The 21,434-nt window shown below is 46.2% G+C and overlaps 1 protein-coding gene across 1 annotated transcript in view; it reads right to left on the bottom strand.

Annotated features, from left to right (window-relative positions):
• Window positions 1-21,434, bottom strand: part of LOC126252563 (serine/arginine repetitive matrix protein 1-like) — a 191,459-nt gene that overhangs the window by 17,376 nt on the left and 152,649 nt on the right. Inside the window, exons 6-7 of the mRNA XM_049953463.1 lie at window positions 6,600-6,921; window positions 6,487-6,551 (exon numbers count right to left, since the gene is read on the bottom strand). Coding sequence (XP_049809420.1) covers window positions 6,487-6,551; window positions 6,600-6,921 — 387 coding nt within the window. The remainder of the gene's footprint in view (window positions 1-6,486; window positions 6,552-6,599; window positions 6,922-21,434) is intronic.

A 21,434-nucleotide genomic window follows, 5' to 3' on the forward strand; every position in this document is an offset into this window, starting at 1 on the left:
TTGTTCGTATATTATCAGCGGAAAAATGCTCCTACTGGAGCCCAAAAAATCGAATATATTGCTGTTTATTTAAAAGACTCTGGCTGACAAGTGAAGTACCAGCTGCTTCATTGCACCTTCTTCAGCACCTTTAAAATTTTTCCGAAAAGTTTTGGCATGCGAACATACTCGCACATTTTTGATCATGCAACTCACTTCACACTTCCACAAGCTCCCCTAACTGTAATTCACTCACTCCTGCTAGTCGATCGCTGTAAGTCACTCGCACCCATCCACTCCCAGTTGCCATGTCTCATTCACTCATTCAGCACAACTCATTGTCATTATCTCTTTGTGTCTCTCTGCCATTGTCTTCTTTGACACAGCCACAGTCCCCTTCGTTCTGCTCTAATACTGCAGTCTCCTCACTGTCTTCTTCTTGCTATCTACACTCCTGGAAATGGAAAAAAGAACACATTGACACCGGTGTGTCAGACCCACCATACTTGCTCCGGACACTGCGAGAGGGCTGTACAAGCAATGATCACACGCACGGCACAGCGGACACACCAGGAACCGCGGTGTTGGCCGTCGAATGGCGCTAGCTGCGCAGCATTTGTGCACCGCCGCCGTCAGTGTCAGCCAGTTTGCCGTGGCATACGGAGCTCCATCGCAGTCTTTAACACTGGTAGCATGCCGCGACAGCGTGGACGTGAACCGTATGTGCAGTTGACGGACTTTGATCGAGGGCGTATAGTGGGCATGCGGGAGGCCGGGTGGACGTACCGCCGAATTGCTCAACACGTGGGGCGTGAGGTCTCCACAGTACATCGATGTTGTCGCCAGTGGTCGGCGGAAGGTGCACGTGCCCGTCGACCTGGGACCGGACCGCAGCGACGCACGGATGCACGCCAAGACCGTAGGATCCTACGCAGTGCCGTAGGGGACCGCACCGCCACTTCCCAGCAAATTAGGGACACTGTTGCTCCTGGGGTATCGGCGAGGACCATTCGCAACCGTCTCCATGAAGCTGGGCTACGGTCCCGCACACCGTTAGGCCGTCTTCCGCTCACGCCCCAACATCGTGCAGCCCGCCTCCAGTGGTGTCGCGACAGGCGTGAATGGAGGGACGAATGGAGACGTGTCGTCTTCAGCGATGAGAGTCGCTTCTGCCTTGGTGCCAATGATGGTCGTATGCGTGTTTGGCGCCGTGCAGGTGAGCACCACAATCAGGACTGCATACGACCGAGGCACACAGGGCCAACACCCGGCATCATGGTGTGGGGAGCGATCTCCTACACTGGCCGTACACCACTGGTGATCGTCGAGGGGACACTGAATAGTGCACGGTACATCCAAACCGTCATCGAACCCATCGTTCTACCATTCCTAGACCGGCAAGGGAACTTGCTGTTCCAACAGGACAATGCACGTCCGCATGTATCCCGTGCCACCCAACGTGCTCTAGAAGGTGTAAGTCAACTACCCTGGCCAGCAAGATCTCCGGATCTGTCCCCCATTGAGCATGTTTGGGACTGGATGAAGCGTCGTCTCACGCGGTCTGCACGTCCGGCACGAACGCTGGTCCAACTGAGGCGCCAGGTGGAAATGGCATGGCAAGCCGTTCCACAGGACTACATCCAGCATCTCTACGATCGTCTCCATGGGAGAATAGCAGCCTGCATTGCTGCGAAAGGTGGATATACACTGTACTAGTGCCGACATTGTGCATGCTCTGTTGCCTGTGTCTATGTGCCTGTGGTTCTGTCAGTGTGATCATGTGATGTATCTGACCCCAGGAATGTGTCAATAAAGTTTCCCCTTCCTGGGACAATGAATTCACGGTGTTTTTATTTCAATTTCCAGGAGTGTATTACTGCTAATATCTCTTTCTATTCTCTAATATTTCTTTAATGTCGTTTGTTGTTAGCAATACTAGCCTATTCCCAAGAGTTTGCAGCTTTCACTCAGTTAATACTAGGCAGAAATCCAATCTGCATGTGGAATGTACTTCCTTGACTCTTGTGCAGAAGGAGTGCAGTATTCTGCTGTATCCATTTTCAATAAACTACCACAAGAACTCAAAAATCTTAGCAGTAGCCCAAACTCTTTTAAGTCCAAACTGAAAAGTTTCCTCATGGCTCACACCTTCTATTCTGTCGAGGAGCTCCTGGAAGAGCTAAAAAATTAAGCAAATTCCAGTGTTACATTGTTGATTTTCTTCATTTAAACTTACGACTTGTCACCTGAATATGTTTTTTTTTTATATTTCATTTTATCTGTTTCTAATATCGTGTTATAATTTCATGTATTGACTCGTTCCATGACCATGGAGACTTCTCCTTAATTTGGTCCCACGGAACAATAAATAAATAAATAAAAATTCCTTCCTTCATACTGCTGCAATCTCTTTTCACTGTCACTACCTCTACATCTACATCTACATCTACATCCATACTCCGCAAGCCACCCGACGGTGTGTGGCGGAGGGTACCCTGAGTACCTCTATCGGTTCTCCCTTCTATTCCACTCTCGTATCGTTCGTGGAAAGAAGGATTGTCGGTATGCTTCTGTGTGGGCTCTAATCTCTCTGATTTTATCCTCATGGTCTCTTCGCGAGATATACGTAGGAGGGAGCAATATACTGCTTGACTCCTCGGTGAAGGTATGTTTTCGAAACTTTAACAAAAGCCCGTACCGAGCTACTGAGCGTCTCTCCCGCAGAGTCTTCCACTGGAGTTTATCTATCATCTCCGTAACGCTTTCGCGATTACTAAATGATCCTGTAACGAAGCGCGCTGCTATTCGTTGCATCTTCTCTATCTCTTTTATCAACGCTATCTGGTACGGATCCCACACTGCTGAGCAGTATTCAAGCAGTGGGAGAACAAGCGTACTGTAACCTACTCCCAGATAATTTATGGAATTAAATGCTTCCAGTTGCTGACCTGCTATTTTGTAGCTAAATGATAAGGGATCTTTCTTTCTATGTATTCGCAGCACATTACACTTGTCTACATTGAGATTCAGTTGCCATTCCCTGCACCATGCGTCAATTCGCTGCAGATCCTCCTGCATTTCAGTACAATTTTCAATTGTTACAACCTCTCGATACACCACAGCATCATCTGCAAAAAGCCTCAGTGAACTTCCGATGTCATCCACAAGGTCATTTATGTATATTGTGAATAGCAACGGTACTATGACACTACCCTGCGGCACACCTGAAATCACTCTTACTTCGGAAGACTTCTCTCCATTGAGAATGACATGCTGCGTTCTGTTATATAGTAACTCTTCAATCCAATCACACAATTGGTCTGATAGTCCATATGCTCTTACTTTGTTCATTAAACGACTGTGGGCAACTGTATCGAACGCCTTGCTGAAGTCAAGAAACACAGCATCTACCTGTGAACCCGTGTCAATGGCCCTCTGAGTCTCGTGGACGAATAGCGCGAGCTGGGTTTCGCACGACCGTCTTATTCGAAACCCATGCTGATTCCTACAGAGTAGATTTCTAGTCTCCAAAAAAAGTCATTATACTCGCACATAATACGTGTTCCAAAATTCTACAACTGATCGACGTTAGAGATATAGGTCTATAGTTCTGCACATCTGTTCGACGTCCCTTCTTGAAAACGGGGATGACCTGTGCCCTTTTCCAATCCTTTGGAACGCTACGCTCTTCTAGAGACCTACGGTACACCGCTGCAAGAAGGGGGGCAAGTTCCTTCGCGTACTCTGTGTAAAATAGAACTGGTATCCCATCAGGTCCAGCGGCCTTTCCTCTTTTGAGCGATTTTAATTGTTTCTCTATCCCTCTGTCGTCTATTTCGATATCTACCATTTTGTCATCTGTGTGACAATCTAGAGAAGGAACTACAGTGCACTCTTCCTCTGTGAAACAGCTTTGGAAAAAGACATTTAGTATTTCGGCCTTTAGTCTGTCATCCTCTGTTTCAGTACCACTTTGGTCACAGAGTGCCTGGACATTTTGTTTTGATCCACCTACCTCTTTGCTCTGTTCCTCGTCGTCACTGTGCCCCTTACCAATGTCTCCTTCACTCTTTACTTAGCTCTGTTTCGTCACTGTCAACAATATTTCACGGCCATTGTGCTGCAGAAGGTAGAGTGAGGCAGCTGGTACCCCACTTTTCAGTCAGAGTCTTTTAGATAAACAGGAACATATTTGTACTTTTTGTGCTCCGATAGGAGCAATTTCCCGATTATTTCTTTCTTTTCCCTGCTGCAGCAGGGCATGTAAATCATGAACAGAAATGTATTGGTCATTAAAGTGTAGATAGTTTACCTATGTGAAATTGAAATAATGCAGAATTAATTTTACATCTTAGACGGGGTTTTATGTGCAAAAATTTTACACCCCCTACAGTATTACAACATTGGGTTCCCAGATAATAACAGAGACACTTTACAGTGTATGTATCTGTATTATGTCACTTTATAAACTAAGTTCTCGCCTCATACCGGATTTTACGTGCGTATTTCGCGTGTACAAGCAGAGTAACTTTGAACCTCTGTATCTCTGAAACGAATAAAGATACGATGAAAATTTTCAATTTTGTTGAAGATCAGGATCTTAGGGACACATCGTACAAATTACAACCATTATCTGTTCATAACCGTTCCGGAATCCGCATCTGGGTTTTGGTAACCAGAAAAAACGTTTTTGTGGTGTTTCTCGATAATAAATAAAGATTTTTGAAAACTGGAGATAACTCTTCTAGATGAATGCCTAGAGAATATACCATTAAAATTTAAGCAATTTCTGCGGTTATTTATTATTTAGATTTCGTCTCGTACCGGATTTTACTTGTAGAAATAGGGTAACTTTGAACTTTTGTATCTTCGAAACGGAAAAAGATATGAAGGAAAATTTCAAGTTTGTTCGAGATCGGGATCTAAGAAGTATATCGTAGGAATTTCGCCCATTTTCTCTGCATAGCCGTATTGGAATTTCGGTCCGCTGGTGACGGTGAAATACTGCTCATGAACTAATTGTGCCTCCGCACGTTCCATCAGGCGCACTGTAGAACCAACCGATTTTCTGGAAAAGTTGTAATATTCATACTTGGACCCTTTACTGACAGTGACATCAAGACGATCCTCGTGTTGGGTATACAAATTGTCCTTGGTCCAAAGGCTATCCAAAACACTTGGCCCTACGTTTTTATCACCAATAGAATCAGAAGTGCGAGTTTCAGAAAATATCGTTTTTATGAGCGGCGTTTTGGAATATTATTAATTATCGTATGGCTTTAACAGTGGAAGTGCGGCATTGACATCGTAATTTTACATAACATAACATATAAATACAAATATACATATACACACATACATAATAATATAAACAGAACAAATACCAGTCATTATTAAATCTGAGCAATGTTGAAATATAATCACAGCTACAATTCGTCAAAAAGTTATGTGCAAATGTGACAGCCATTTAATAGCAGCAGGGCTGGCCTCCACGAAGTCTCTCCAGTCACCACAGAATCTTCGCATTGGGCTATCTTGCACCAGATGTTGTCATGTTTGTTCATCAGTTTCACAGTCACACGTTGTGTTACCATTGGCGTCCCATTTGTACAGCATGAATTTAGTTCTCGCGTGTCCAGTTCTCACACGGTTAAGCTGGCACCAGATTTTACGAGGAATCTGCATTCCTGGGAGTTGTTGGCTGGGGTCCTCTATATTGTGTCGGTTAATGTCACTATTGTTCCACTTGGTTTTCCAGGATTTGTGGCAGTCATAGGTATTTCCTTGGGCAAGCGTTCTGTCTTCCCATATTGGCGCTCTTGATTTAAGGCGATATCGACAGCGGGCACTAGTACTAGGTGTATCGGTAGTACTCTTGCCTTATCTGCATGATTTATTTTTTGCCATTTTTGAATTGTTGCTGTCTACAGATTTCAGGCGGAGCGATGTTTGAGAGGACATGAAGCCATTCTAGAGGTGTTGACTTTAGTGTCCCTGTTGTCCTCATGGCTTCATTGATCTGGGCGTCAATCTTCTTTAAATGGGCACTCCTACTCCACACAGGGGCACAGTACTCTGCCACGGAATAGACGTGTGATGTTGCTGCAACACGTAGTGTATTTGAATCCGCTCCCCATGTGGTACCTGCTAATCTCTGGATGATGTTATTTCGGGTTTTCAATTTCTGGGTAGTTAGTTCCAGGTGTTTCTTGAAGGTAAGTGACCTATCAAGAGTTATGCCTAAATATTTAGAAAATTTGTTATGTTTAATTAGCTTTCCGCAGAAAGTAATATATAGTTCTCTGTCTGCTAGTCTATTATTTAAATGGAAGGCGCAGGTCTCTGTTTTATTTGGGTTTGGGCACAGTCTCCATTTTTTGTAGTACTGGTTTAGTTTGGAATATAATAGCTACGCATGCTGTCACGTGCGTACCGATTCGGTTGCTGTTTGTGGAAGAGGAGCTACTGATTTTGTGAGTAAGAAGGAGCGGTCCTGTGCGGCCTCACCTGCTGGTCCCTGGTGGCCTGGTCCTCGGTGCGCTTGCCGGCAGCAGGGCGCTGCGCAGCCGTGGCTAGCGGGGGCAGCGTGCCGGTGCCGCTGCCACTGCCTTCGGCGTCACCTCCGCTGGGCGGACGCTGGCGGCGGCGCGCCACGGGCGAGTAGTGGTCGACGAACTGGGCGCTCTTCTCTGTCTCGGTGAGCAGGTCGCCCTCGAGGCGCAGCGACTGCGCCAGCGCCCTGGTGGCGGCGGGCGGCCGCGCCACCGCCGGGAACTCCACGAAGCGCTCCCGGTACTCGGGCAGCACCGCGCCGCCGCCGCCGCCGCCGCCGCCGCCGCCGGCCACCTCCATCTCCAGCTTGAGGCTCGAACTGCGCCGGTGCGGACGCGGCCGCTCCGCCACGCCCGTCCAGTCCACGAAGTGCGCCCGCTTCTCCGTCACCTGCTTCACAGCGCATCACACGCCGCGTCGCACGACATCTCCGGTGTAGCAGAGGTGTGCACTATCGTCCTATACCCTAATCTCTCAGACTACCGTGATAATTTGTACAGAATTTTGAAACGTAATATACAAATTAGCGGGCAGGATCTCCCAGGAATTTGCGGTACATTATGATCATTGTTGAACTACTGAGATATATCTGCCAATACAACTAGATTTACATCTACATTACTCCGCAGGCCACCGTACATTGCATGGCGGAGGATACTCTGTAGCACTATTTTCGTTTTATTTCCTGTTTCACTCGCAAATACAGCGAAGAAAAACGTCCGTCTACAGGGTGATCCACGAAGGTATGCAAATATTCTAATATGTTAACCTACAAGTAAAACTAAAGAAAAAAGTTCATGTAGAAAAAAGTCCGCAAATGTTTAGTTACGGAGTTACGGCTAATAAAAGATTTTGCCTGAAATTTAGCAACCTCACTAATATGAAGTCATCGGAAAACTGTAACAGATTAAAGTAAAGCACGATTTCCATTTATTTTGTTGTTATTGATCTGGTGAATCTAGGAATGGTATGAAAAGCCTTTTGGAAATGTAGGACTATTAAATCAATTTGAAATCGCCTGTCGGTGACTCTCGTTACTTAGAGAGGGTAAAGGGTTAGTTGTGTTTCACAAAAATAGTATTTTCTGAATCCGTGCTGACTACGTGTCAACAGATAGTATTCCTCGACGTAATTAATAATGTCCGAACATAGTATATGTTCCAAAATTCTACTGAAAACGAATTCAGAGATAGGGTCTATAATTCATCTCATACATCCTTTCTTAAGTATTAGGGTCCAAATGGTCCAAATGGCTCTGAGCACTATGGGACTTAACTTCTGAGGTCATCAGTTCCCTAGAACTTAGAACTACTTAAACCTAACTAACCTAACGACATCACACACATCCATGCCCGAGGCAGGATTCGAATCTGCGACCGTAGCGGTCGCGCGGCTCCAGACTGTAGCGCCTAGAACCGCTCGGCCACCGCGGCCGGCGAAGTATTAGGGGAACCTGTGCAACCTTCCAGGTTTAGGTCGGATCTTTCGTCGAGCGAGCGGTTGTACATGATTATTTAGTACGGAGCTATTATATCAGCATACTCTGAAAGAAATTGGCATACAATCTTGACCGGAGAACTTTTCTTTATTAAGTGACATAAGTTGCTTTGCAACACAGAGGATATCTATGGAATATGCTGTCGTCGGATCAAAACATAATTTTTCCGTGTGTACTATTTCTTCACGGGAATTCATAATATTACTTCAAGTACGTCTACCGCTGAGCCAAGGATTAGCAAATAAGAAAATGACAATACAGCACAGAGATTAACAGTAGGGAACGGATGATTTCCTCGCTTGTTTCTTATAGAACCGACACTGACGACTCTCATTTTTTCGATCACATATTTTGCGATTACATAACATGTAAACACGGCAGCTCGTGAATTACCTACATGATGTGTGCTGGCGAAGTAGGTCTGTAGAGGAATCGACAAGCTGTCTATATGCATTTTGCTCACGGCTTTCGTAGCTGAACGAAGCCATTTATGTCGTGACGACTCAAAACATTCAGACCACCTGCTAAATGGCTTGTTTGTACATGTTTGGAATGAAATACATCAGTGATTCTGCATATCATGGATCCGACAGTTTGTTGGTAGGTTTTTAGAGGTATGTGGCATTAGATTTCTACACACAGGCCATGTAATTCGTGTAAACAACCGGTCGCTGATTTGCGTTCGTGGTAATGGCGTCCGATAGCGACCTAGATGGGATCCATAGGATTTGCATCAGGCGAATTTGGTCAACGAGAAATCAACGTGAGCTCAGTACAACGCTCCTCACATCAGTGTAGCACAGACAAATATTCTGCTGAAAGATGACATCGCCGTCGGGGAGGACATCAAGCATGAAGGTGTGCAGGTGGTTTGCAGCTTTACTACCACAGGTCCCAAGCAAGTGCTGTAGAATGTCTCCCGTAGCATAATACTGCTCCCGCCAGCTTGCATCCGTGGCGCGCTGCACGTTTCGAACCGCGGCTCACCTCAATGACGGCGTTTGTGGAGACCGACCATCGACCTAGTATAGCAAAAACGAAGGGCCTACACGTTTCCATCGATCGATGGTCGAATCCCGATGGTCCCGTGCCCACGGCAATCTTAACTGTTTATGTCGCTGGGTCAACTTGTGAATACGTAGGGCTGACCTGCTACGGAGCTCCAGCGTGCACCAGCATTGTGCTCCTTCGGTAGAGATGCCACACATCATCATCTTTCCTACTTTACAGAGCAGAGAAGCCTCCGAAACCCACGTTCTGTCAAGAGTCGTGGACGTCCAACCACTTAGCTACCAGTGGTAGTTTTACTGTCCTTCTACCTTTGTCTGTAGATGCTCAAGACAGTCGCACGTTTTCGACGTAGTCTTGCACAGGTTCTGCGTAATAATAATCTTCCCTTTGTAAAGGTGTGGGGGGTTTGTTTGTGCTTGCTTATTCTTGAACTGAGAACAACTGTGTGAGGTGAAATGACAAGTTTAATGTCGCAATATTTCTCACCAAATTACAGCTTTTCACACAGTTTTCAACTCGCCAACATAAAAAGAGTGCAATCGATAACGCATCTTGCCAACATCAACAAGTGAAATAAGATTATACACAACAATGTTAAATATTAACTCTCTGAAAGAACATTAATCTTAAGCAGAATAATATGAAAGTTTAATTGGACGTTTCTTTACAAAATTGCTCCTACACATACGTTATGATGTTGGTCAGACATACGAAAATCGTCCGATTACGGTTCAAAGTTCGGTACTATTTAGGATGACAATCAATTCTGAGGTGGATGGTTAGTCAAGTGACAAATTTAAGAGCAAGATTACCCAAGGCCGCTCGAGTTTACAGTGGACGCAAGCTGGTGAACCAACCAAGTTTACGCCTCTGCACGTGGTATTTACCTTAAGCTGCGACGTGCTGCTGTCTGCAAGGCCGCTTCCTCCTACTGAAATTCCTAAAAAACTAATCTGGCCGTTGCTGAACTTTCCAGCAGAAACTTTCCCTATGTTTCTCGTTATGCGAGAAAACATGTACTTATTATGTGGCAATATACACGTGCATGGTTGGAGCAGCGTGCATATTATAGTGCCCTTCAGTTCTCACAAGAACAGTTAATTAATTTGGCTGGTTCGTTTCTCCACAAGTGGAGCTAAACGTTGCTACAGCTAATTTTAGAAGGAGTGCAGCTGCTGTGAACGCAGTGTCCACACCAATTTCTTCTCTGCATTGTACGGAGCGTTAAGCGCTCCGTTCTGCACTTGCCGCCAGTTCAGAGAAGAGTCCTCTCCAAAATTTCTCTCTTGTCCTCTCATGGTAGAACTGCCTCCCTCCATTTGGTTTCCTTTTTCACGTCACGGCTTTTTTGACCAATAGGAGCATTCCTGTTATTTTGTAGAAACACCCTCTACCAATCACAATGTCCCTTCTATCAAACTGCGTCGAAACTTCAGTACTTTTCTCCTTCCTGGTGCGTTTCCGTCAATTGGACGTTTTGTGCCCATTCTAGACGCCTAAAGTACATTGACCTTTCCGTGTGTCGCACTCGCTGGACGAAAATGCGTCACTTGCTTTTGTTCGGATCCCGTTGGAATTTCGAAACGCAGTTATCTAAAGCTTCTTCTCTGATCTTGTACATCTACATCTACATTTATACTCCGCAAGCCACCCAACGGTGTGTGGCGGAGGGCACTTTACGTGCCACTGTCATTACCTCCCCTTCCTGTTCCAGTCGCGTATGGTTCGCGGGAAGAACGACTTCCGGAAAGCCTCCGCGAGCGCTCGAATCTCTCTAATTTTACATTCGTTATCTCCTCGGGAGGTATAAGTAGGGGGAAGCAATATATTCGATACCTCATCCAGAAACGCACCCTCTCGAAACCTGGACAGCAAGCTACACCGCGATGGAGAGCGCCTCTCTTGCAGAGTCTGCCACTTGAGTTTGCTAAACATCTCCGTAACGCTATCACGCTTACCTAATAACTCTGTGACGAAACGCGCCGCTCTTCTTTGGATCTTCTCTATCTCCTCTGTCAACCCGACCTGGTACGGATCCCACACTGATGAGCAATACTCAAGTATAGGTCGAACGAGTGTTTTGTAAGCCACCTCCTTTGTTGATGGACTACATTTTCTAAGCACTCTCCCAATGAATCTCAACCTGGTACCCGCCTTACCAACAATTAATTTTATATGATCATTCCACTTCAAATCGTTCCTCACGCATACTCCCAGATATTTTACAGAAGTAACTGCTACCATTGTTTGTTCCGCTATCATATAATCATACAATAAAGGATCCTTCTTTCTATGTATTCGCAATACATTACATTTGTCTATGTTAAGGGTCAGTTGCCACTCCCTGCACCAAGTGCCTATCCGCTGCAAATCTTCCTGCATTTCGCTGCAATTTTCTAATGCTGCAACTTCTCTGTATACTACAGCATCATCCGCGGAAAGCCGCATGGAACTTCCGACGCTATCTACTAGGTCATTTATAGATATTGTGAAAAGCAATGGTCCCATAACACTCCCCTGTGGCACGCCAGAGGTTACTTTAACGTCTGTAGACGCCTCTCCTTTGAGAACAACATGCTGTGTTCTGTTTGCTAAAAACTCTTCAATCCAGCCACACAGCTGGTCTGATATTCCGTAGGCTCTTACTTTGTTTATCAGGCGACAGTGCGGAACTGTATCGAGCCCCTTCCGGAAGTCAAGGAAAATGGCATCTACCTGGGAGCCTGTATCTAATATTTTCTGGGTCTCATGAAGAAATAAAGCGAGTTGGGTCTCATACGATCGCTGTTTCCGGAATCCATGTTGATTCCTACAGAGTAGATTCTGGGTTTTCGGAAATGACATGATACGCGAGCAAAAAAACATGTTCTAAAATTCTACAACAGATCGATGTCAGAGATATAGGTCTATAGTTTTGCGCATCTGCTCGACTACCCTTCTTGAAGACTGGGACTACCTGTGCTCTTTTCCAATCATTTGGAACCTTCCGTTCCTCTAGAGGCTTGCGATACACGGCTGTTAGAATGGGGGCAAGTTGTTTCGCGTAGGTGGTCTAGGGGTTCTAGGCGCTCAGTCAGGAACCGCGCGACTGCTACGGTCGCAGGTTCGAATCCTGCCTCGGGCATGGATGTGTGTGATGTCCTTAGGTTAGTTAGGTTTAAGTAGTTCTAAGTTCTAGGGGACTTATGACCACAGATGTTGAGTCCCATAGTGCTCAGAGCCATTTGAACCATTTTGTTTCACGTACTCTGTGTAGAATCGAATTGGTATCCCGTCAGGTCCAGTGGACTTTCCTCTGTTGAGTGATTTCAGTTGCTTTTCTATTCCTGGGACACTTATTTCGATGTCAGCCATTTTTTAGTTTGTGCGAGAATTTAGAGAAGGAACTGCAGTGCGGTATTCCTCTGTGAAACAGCTTTGGAAAAAGGTGTTTAGTATTTCAGCTTTACGCGTGTCATCCTCTGTTTCAATGCCATCACCATCCCAGAGTGTCTGGATATGCTGTTTCGAGCCACTTACTAAGATCAGAACTTCCTAGGATTTTCTGTCAAGTCGGTACATAGAATTTTACTTTCGAATTCACTGAACGCTTCACGCATAGTCCTCTTTACGCTATCTTTGACATCGGTTAGCTTCTGTTTATCTGAGAGGTTTTGGCTGCGTTTAAACTTGGAGTGAAGCTCTCTTTGCTTTCGCAGTAGCTGCCTAACTTTATTGTTGAACCACGGTAGGTTTTTCCCGTCCCTCACAGTTTTACTAGGCACGTATCTGTCTAAAACGCAATTTACGATTGCCTTGAACTTTTTCCATAAACACTCAACATTGTCAGTGTCGGAACAGAAATTTTCGTTTTGATCTGTTAAGTAGTCTGAAATTTGCCTTCTATTACTCTTGCTAAACAGATAAACCTTCGTCCCTTTTTTATATTCCTATTTACTTCTATATTCAGGGATGCTGCAACGGCCTTATGATCACAGATTCCCTGTTCTGCGCTTGCAGAGGCGAAAAGTTCGGGTCTTTTTGTTATCAGGAGGTCCAAGATGTTATCTCCACGAGTCGGTTCTCTATTTAATTGCTCGAGGTAATTTTCGGATAGTGCACTCAGTATAATGTCACTCGATGCTTTGTCCCAACCACCCGTCCGAAACATCTGAGTTTCCCAGTCTATATCTGGTAAATTGAAATCTCCACCTAAGACTATAACATGCTGAGAAAATTTATGTGAAATGTCTTCCAGATTTTCTCTCAGTTGTTCTGCCGCTAATGCTGCTGAGTCGGGAGGTCGGTGAAAGGAGCCAATTGTTGAGTGTAACCTCCACCCATAACAATTCACAAGAACTATCCACTTCTACTTCACTACAGGATAAACTACTATTAACAGCAACAAACACACCACCACCGGTTGCATGCAATCTATCCATTCTAAACACCGTCTGTGCCTTTGTAAAAATTTCGGCAGAATTTATCTCTGGCTTCAGCCAGCTTTCCGTACCTATAACGATTTCAGCTTCGGTGCTTTCTATCAGCGCTTGAAATTCTGGTACTTTACCAACACAGCTTCGACAGTTTACAATTACAATAGCGATTGCTGCTTGGTCCCCGCATGTCCTGACTTTGCCCCGCACCCTTTGAGGCTGCTGCCCTTTCTGTACTTGCCCGAGGCCATCTAACCTAAAATACCGCCCAGTCCACGCCACACAACCGCAGCTACCCGTGTAGCCGCCTGCTGTGTGTAGTGGACTCCTGACCTATCCAGTGGAACCAGAAACCCCACCACCCTATGGCGCAAGTCGAGGAATCTGCAGACCACATGGTCGCAGAACTGTCTCAGCCTCTGATTCAGACCCTCCACTCGGCTCCGCAGTCAGTCTTGTCGACGATGCTGCAGATGGTGAGCTCTGTTTTCATCCCGCTAGCGAGACTGGCAGTCTTCACCAAATCAGATAGCCGCTGGAAGCCAGAGAGGATTTCCTCCGATCCATTGCAACACACATCATTGGTGCCGACATGAGCGACCACCTGCAGATGGATGCACCCTGTACCCTTCATGGCATCCAGAAGGACCCTTTCCACATCTGGAATGACTCCCCCCGGTATGCGCATGGAGTACACATTGGTTTTCTTCCTCTCTCTTGCTGCCATATCCCTAAGGGGCCCTATTACGCGCCTGACGTTGGAGCTCCCAACAACCAGTAAGCCCACCTTCTGCGACCGCCTGGATCTTGTTGACTGAGGGGCAACCTCTGGAACAGGACAAGCAGCTATGTCTGGCCAAAGATCAGTATCAGCTGGAGACAGAGCGTGAAACCGGTTTGTCAGACAAACTGGAGTGGCCCACCGTTCAACCCTCTGGAATGTCTTTTGTCCCCTGCCACACCTCAAGACGACCTCCCACTCTACCACGGGTGAGGGATCAGCCTCAATGTGGGCAGTATCCTGGGCAGCCACAGCCGTAGTCCGATCGGGGAATGCGTGGGACGAGCTGGCCGTCCCCAACGAACCCGGACCCCAACAGTGATGCCCATTGGCAACAGCATCAAGCTATGTGACAAAAGCCAACACTGCCTGAAGCTGAGAGCGAAGGGATGCCAACTCCGCCCGCATCCGAACACAGCAGTCACAGTCCCTATCCATGCTAAATACTGTTGTGCAAAGAATGTCTGAACTAATTTACAGAGAGCACAAACAATTCGACACAAAATTTAAACGGTTATTAAGATACAAGACTGCCTAGTAAATGTGGTAATGCTGCTACTTGCGCGCTGCTGACACACTAATCGGCGGCAGAAGGAGACTACGCGATTTTACACTATTCAGGTACTAAAATGCGATGCTACAACTCTCAAGTACTATAATACGCCCGAAATTTATGAATTAAACAGTGCAAGTACCCCAAAACACGCAAATAAATTAAGAATTAAACTATGTAACAAATAAGTGAGCTAAGAGTATACGACTTGCTGCTGGCAGCTGCTTATTCAACGGCAGCAGGGAGCACACTGGTTCAAATGGCTCTGAGCACTATGGGACTCAACATCTATGATCATCAGTCCCCTAGAACTTAGAACTACTGAAACCTAACTAGCCTAAGGACAGCACACAACACCCAGCCATCACGAGGCAGAGAAAATCCCTGACCCCGCCGGGAATCGAACCCGGGAACCCGGGCGTGGGAAGCGAGAACGCTACCGCACGACCACGAGATGCGGGCGGAGCACACTGGCTGTGGCCAACCGACACTGGCCGTTTAAAACAAAAACAGAAGTCAGATGACTACACGAATTTACACTATTTAGGTAGCACTCGCTACAGGCGGCCCTGAAGCTAGAATCGCCCGGTCCGGGGTCGCTGTCCTCCTTCCTGCAACCCCTTTAAGTGGTAGCTGGCGTAACTCCCACAGCGCGGCTTCACTCGCGTTCCCTGTTCCGCCTTCCGCTCAAAGACGTGCATTGTATAGGAATAGTGTGTTAATTGCCATCAATTGACTGTCATCCCTTTTTGCATTACTTATTGATAGGCAAATGTTCTCATAACTGCCGATTTACCCCTAGTTGTCATCTTCACCTTCTCATTGCGATTTGTAATGGTCTCATGTAAGGTGCGAATCTGACCATTTATTCTGCCACCTCATACCTTTGCAAAATTCTCTTAGCTGAATGGATTTCACCATTTGCAACCCATATTTATGCTATAGTGGTCCTCCGTCCATGTCTGCTCTGCTTACATACGTTTGTTACCGCGTCACGTGCCCGCAGTATCACCAGACGGCATAAGCGGTCGTGGTGGGCAGTGTATATTGATGAATCAAAGCTTCGTGACCACTGTACACCACATGGATGAATCCAGCCTGGTGGCGTTGTGAGCACGTGATGTGGTAAGGAGAGTAGGAGTACATAAATGGAGCAGAGACGAATGGAGACTCATTCTAGCGACGATGCGATCCGAAAATGGGGAAATCCAATGAGTCAAGCTACTTTTAGAAAGAGCAGATTGTTATGATCTGACACCTGGGAACGAGTGTCATAGAAATGACAAACGTGGTCGGCTGTTCGCGTGCTACTATTGTGAGGATCTATGGAAAGTGAGCTTAGTACGGTGAAACCTTAGGAGACAAGGTGCTGGAGTCAACCCTTATCACACAACTTTAAGGTCAAAGACTTGGCCTGAGACAGGGCAAGCAAAGATCGCATCTAAAGCAAGAGTGACGTATTTTACAAATATAAGGGGTGACTGAAAAGTTTCCGTTCGAAGGCCGTACCGTCCGGAATCGGTATATCCACCAGGTAAAATAGCCATGAGCATTGCGGCAATAATCACACCGACGCACCAGGATGAAGATACCTGTTATTAAAACACCGTGTCCCGCTGCGTAAAGAAATCTGTAACTGCCTGGTGCACAGCCTCTTCCGACAGGAATCGTCGATCCATAAAGTCCTTTTTTTAAGAACTGTGTGGTAATAGCACGGTAGGGATCAGGACTATAGGCCGGGTGCTTGAGTGTCTCACACTTGAAGTAGAGTAACTTCTGCGTTCCGACACTTGCGATATGGGGACGTGCGTTATCGTGAAGCAGCAGCACCCCTTGTTGCAGCTTTCCTGGACGTTTACCTTTCCAGCAGATACGGTAAGATATGATATTGCAAGGCCTGTGTTACTGCGAATCATGGTGCAGAATTCCTTCAGACAGGATTGCATGTCCGAAAGAATTTGCATCGAATTTCTGATTAACGTAGGTGCTGCAGTATCGTATTTAGCCGCTGATACAGGGCAAGCGATTTTCAAGTAAAATGTCTCCCCTGTACGGGAATATACCTCGCGGATGTATGAGTACAGATTGTGGACACACAGTTGACGACATACAGAATTTTGGGTCTGGCCGTGAGTCGCACTTGGGAAGCAAAATGGTAAGGCGACCGCTCGCGATAAGCGGGAAATCCAGGGTCGAGTCTCGTCCAGCGAAAATTTTCAGTCGTCATTCCATTATACAGCTGATGGTTATCCATACTCGCAACTGCGAGTACATTTAATGTGTGTACAGCAGACGGCTGGTTCTTGAAAATGTTGGCAGTAGTGGTCTCTCGAGCACCCACCCTATAGTGCTGGTCTCTCCTCAAGCGGTTACCACACCTTTAGTCCCTTATAAAGGCCTTGAAGGGTAGACAATTACAGTCGGACGAGAATGTGCAGCAGGTAGTTACGGACTTCTTCACACAGCAGGACACGGCGTTTTTCCAAACGGGTTTCTTAAGCCAGATGCGTCGGTGGGATGATTGCCTCAGTGCCCATCACGATATTGCATGAGTGTCATGCCGATTCTGGACTATATGGCTTTCGAACGGAAACTTTTTGTTCGCTCCATATACTAAAAAAAGAAGGAAGAGTAAAATTCTATAATAAGAATCCTTACTTTATATCAGCACTGCATGGAACGTTAAACATACGAAAGGTGCGAAAAATGTGTACACCTTTCAGTAAAAGAAAGAAATATGTAAGGATGATCGATATATCTGACTGCAGCGCACTGGTGCATGGATAACGTTAATGTTCACAGGGATTCTTAAGTATCTCATTTAAACTTCTACCGGTAGTTCAGCAGTACATTGTAGGTCTCCGACGTTGCACAAATGGTAACCACTCCTATTATCACACATCAAACTCGGAGGATACAGGTGGACATAAGTCACTTAAATCTAAAGGCTGTCAATCAACTAAATACCTAGGGACTGCCACTAATAACAAATTAAATGCCGGCCGCGGTGACCGAGCGGTTCTAGGCGGCTGCTTCAGTCGCAGGTTCGAATCCTGCCTCGGGCATGAATGTGTGTGATGCCATTAGGTTAGTTAGGTTTAAGTAGTTCTAAGTCTAGGGGACTGATGACTTCAGATGTTAAGTACCATAGTACTTACAGCCTTTTTTAAACAAATTAAGCTGGAACGACCACATAAAAATGTTGCAGGCAAGCCGAACCAAAGGCTTTGTTTTATTAATAGAACACTTAGAAATGCACCAGATATACTAAGCAGACTGCCCACTCGAAGCTTTTGCGTCCTCTTCTGAAGTATTTCTGGTATGCCGGAGAAAATGCTCAAATGTGTGTGAGTTCCTAAAGGACCAAACTGCTGAGGTCCTCGGTCCCTAGACTTACACACTACTTAAACTAACTTACGCCAAGAACAACATACACACACCCATGCCTGAGGGAGGACTGGAACCTCCAGCGGGAGGGGCCCCGCAATCCATGCACGGCGCCTCTAACCGCGCGGTCACTCCGCGCGGCTATGTCGGAGGGCATCGAAAAGTTCAGAGAGGCGCAGCTAGTTTTGTATTTCGCGAAGTAGGGGAGAGGTAGTCACGGACGTGATGCCATTGGGGAGGTAGTATTAAAAACTAAAGCATATTCGCGTTGCGGCGAAATTTTTTAACGAAATTACAATCACCAGCTTTCCCCTCCGAATGAGCAGTTATTTTGTTACTCCAACTTACATATGGAGAAGTGATCATCGTAATAAGAAAAATTTGAGTCGCAGGGAAAGATTTCAGTGTTCGATTTTCCCGCACGCTGCTCGGGAGGGGACCGGTAGAGAAATAATCTGAAGATGGTTCAATGACCCCTCCGGCTGGCACTTTAGCATTAATTGCAGAGTCGTCGCGAAGTCATGATTGGTCATAACATTCAAGGCCGGAACAAATGCAATGATGACGATGACGACCTCTCACAAAGCTCTTACATGCTTTCTCGCTCTAAATAGATTACCTCCTCCTCCCTGTACATGGCCATAGCTCTTTTTGACCTTCTGCGACCAACCCACATGTCTCACTACTCAGACCCTAAGCCTATACTACCACTCGGGATCACTCGTCTGAGGCTATACAGTGGTGTGGATCCTAAAGTTTTTCAAGATCTTAGAGGGAGGTAGGTGATAGTAGTGGCACCTGACTGTTATAGTCAACTGATGTTCAGCGCCTGGAGGGACCTCCTGAGGCCCAGGTGCTGACTGCAGTGTCCAGACTTTTTCGTACTACCCACCAAAGTTCTTCAACTCTCTGCCTGGCAAGGCAAGGGTACAATCCCAACTTGCTCCATAGCTCGACTACACCGAGACCAGTAAGAGGAGAAGACTATGGAGAGATTAGGAGGTTGTGTCGGTCCCTCTAGTAGAGAATGTCTCATGCTCCACGAAAGAACTAGTCCACCAAATGTCGCTGAACCGTTGTCGTGGATTCCCGCAACTCCTTGCCTCCTCCTTCCCCCACTGTCCTTCTTCCTGCTTCCAATCTGAGCACTACCACTCCTATTGTATGGTTAAATGGGATAGGCATGTAATATATACCGCCACTCCAGCGGTATGGAGTCCGATTCAACGGGTCACAGCGATGTTGCTTATACGGCACTTTGAAACTCACGAGTACAGCGGGGACAGGAAACATGTTACGTGGGGATGGTCGTTAGCTCTCAACAGGGATTGGCAGTTTGTATTTTGTAACTGAAGCCTACATTACGCCGATTCTCGAATTCAGCAGTTAGCTCGCTTTGTATACCTATCCTTTGAGACCTATCCTGTGATTTACAGCTCTTCGTAACTAAAGCCTCCTTACGCCGATTCTCGAATAAAGCTGTCAGCTCGCTTTATAGAAATGTTCAAATGTGTGTGAAATCTTATGAGACTTAACTGCTAAGGTCATCAGTCCCTAAGCTTACACACTACTTAACCTAATTTATCCTAAGGACAAACACACACACACCCATGCCCGAGGCAGGACTCGAACCTCCGCCGGGACTAGCCGCACAGTCCATGGCTGCAGCGCCTTAGACGCTTTATAGACCTGCCGCTTGATTTATAACTTCGTTTTATTGTGTAAGACAACTGTAGCTATGTTCGTCGGTAATGATTTGGCCTCATGTTACGTGGAGTCGTAACGTTCTGTCTCAGCTGAGATTCTGGTTTCCAGACGCTGTGTGCATCGCGGCGATAGCCTGCCTAGTTCGTGTCAGGCTGCTACAGAAAAATTTCGCTAAACAGTATTTTGGCAGTTTGCGCCTTTCTTTTCGAATATAATTCATCTGATGAAGATGAGGGCAGTTGTTCAAAAATTTTGCAAATAATATATCAACTTCGGTTATTAGTAATCATTCCATAGTATCAGAAGTTAATTGTCACAGTTATATGTTTGCCTTACATCCGTTGTACTACCACCGAACAGCCAAATAAACTGCTAGACCTGCCTAATATCGTGCAGGGCCCCTGCGAGCACGCTGAAGTGCCGCAACACGACGTGTCATGGACTCGACTAACGTCTAAAGTAGTGCTGAAGGTAACTAACACCACGAGTCCTGCAGGGCTGTCCATAAATCCGTTAGAGTACGAGGTGGTGATCTTTGCAGAACATCACGTTGCAAGGCATCCCAGATACGCTCAATAATGTTCATGTCTGGAAGCTTTGGTGACCAGCGGAAGTGTTTAAACTCAGAAGAGTGTTCCTGGAGCCACTCTGTAGCAGTTACGGTCGTGTGGAGTGTCGCATTGTCCTGCTGGAGTTGCCCAAGTCCGTCAGAATGCACAATGGACATGAATGGATGCAGGTGAACAGACAGGGTGCTTACGTACGTGTCACCTGTCAGAGTCGTATCTTGCCTTATTAAGTGTCTCATATCACTCCAACTGTACACGCCCTACACCATTATAGATCCTACACCAGCTTGAACAGTCCCCTGCTGACATGAAAGGTCCATGGATTCACGAGAGTGTCTCCATACTCGAACACGTCCATCCGCTCGCTACAATTTTAAGCAAGACTCGTCTGACCGGGCAACATCTTTCCGGTCATCATGAGTCCAGTGTCAGTGTCGACGGCATCAGACGAGGCGTAAAGCTTTGTGTTGTGCAGTCATAAAGGGTACACGATTGGGCCTTCGACTCCTGAAGCCCATATCGATGATGTATCGTCGAATGGTTCTCACGCTGACACTGCTATGGCCGATCTTTGAAATCTGCAGCAGTCTGCAGAATGGTTGCTCTTCTGTCACGATGAACGATTATCTTCAGTCATCGTTCGTCCCGTCCTTGCAGGATCTTTTTCCGGCCGCAGCTATGTCGGAGATTTGATGTTTTGTCGGATTCCTTATATTTACGGTAAACTGATGAAATGGTCGGAAGGGGTAAGTCCCCACTTCATCGCTACCTCGGAGATACTTTGTCCTATCGCTCGTGCGCCGTCTATAACACCACGTTCAATCTCACCTAAATCTTGATAACCTGCCATTGTAGCAACAGTAACCGATCTATCAACTGCCGCAGGCCCTTGTGGTCTTGTATAGGCGTTGCCGACAGCAGCGCCTTCTTCTGCCTTTTTACACATCTCTGTATGTGAATATGCTTTCCTTGGCTCTTCAGT

Source organism: Schistocerca nitens, chromosome 4 (genome assembly GCF_023898315.1).
Source record: "Schistocerca nitens isolate TAMUIC-IGC-003100 chromosome 4, iqSchNite1.1, whole genome shotgun sequence".
Taxonomy (NCBI): domain Eukaryota; kingdom Metazoa; phylum Arthropoda; class Insecta; order Orthoptera; family Acrididae; genus Schistocerca; species Schistocerca nitens.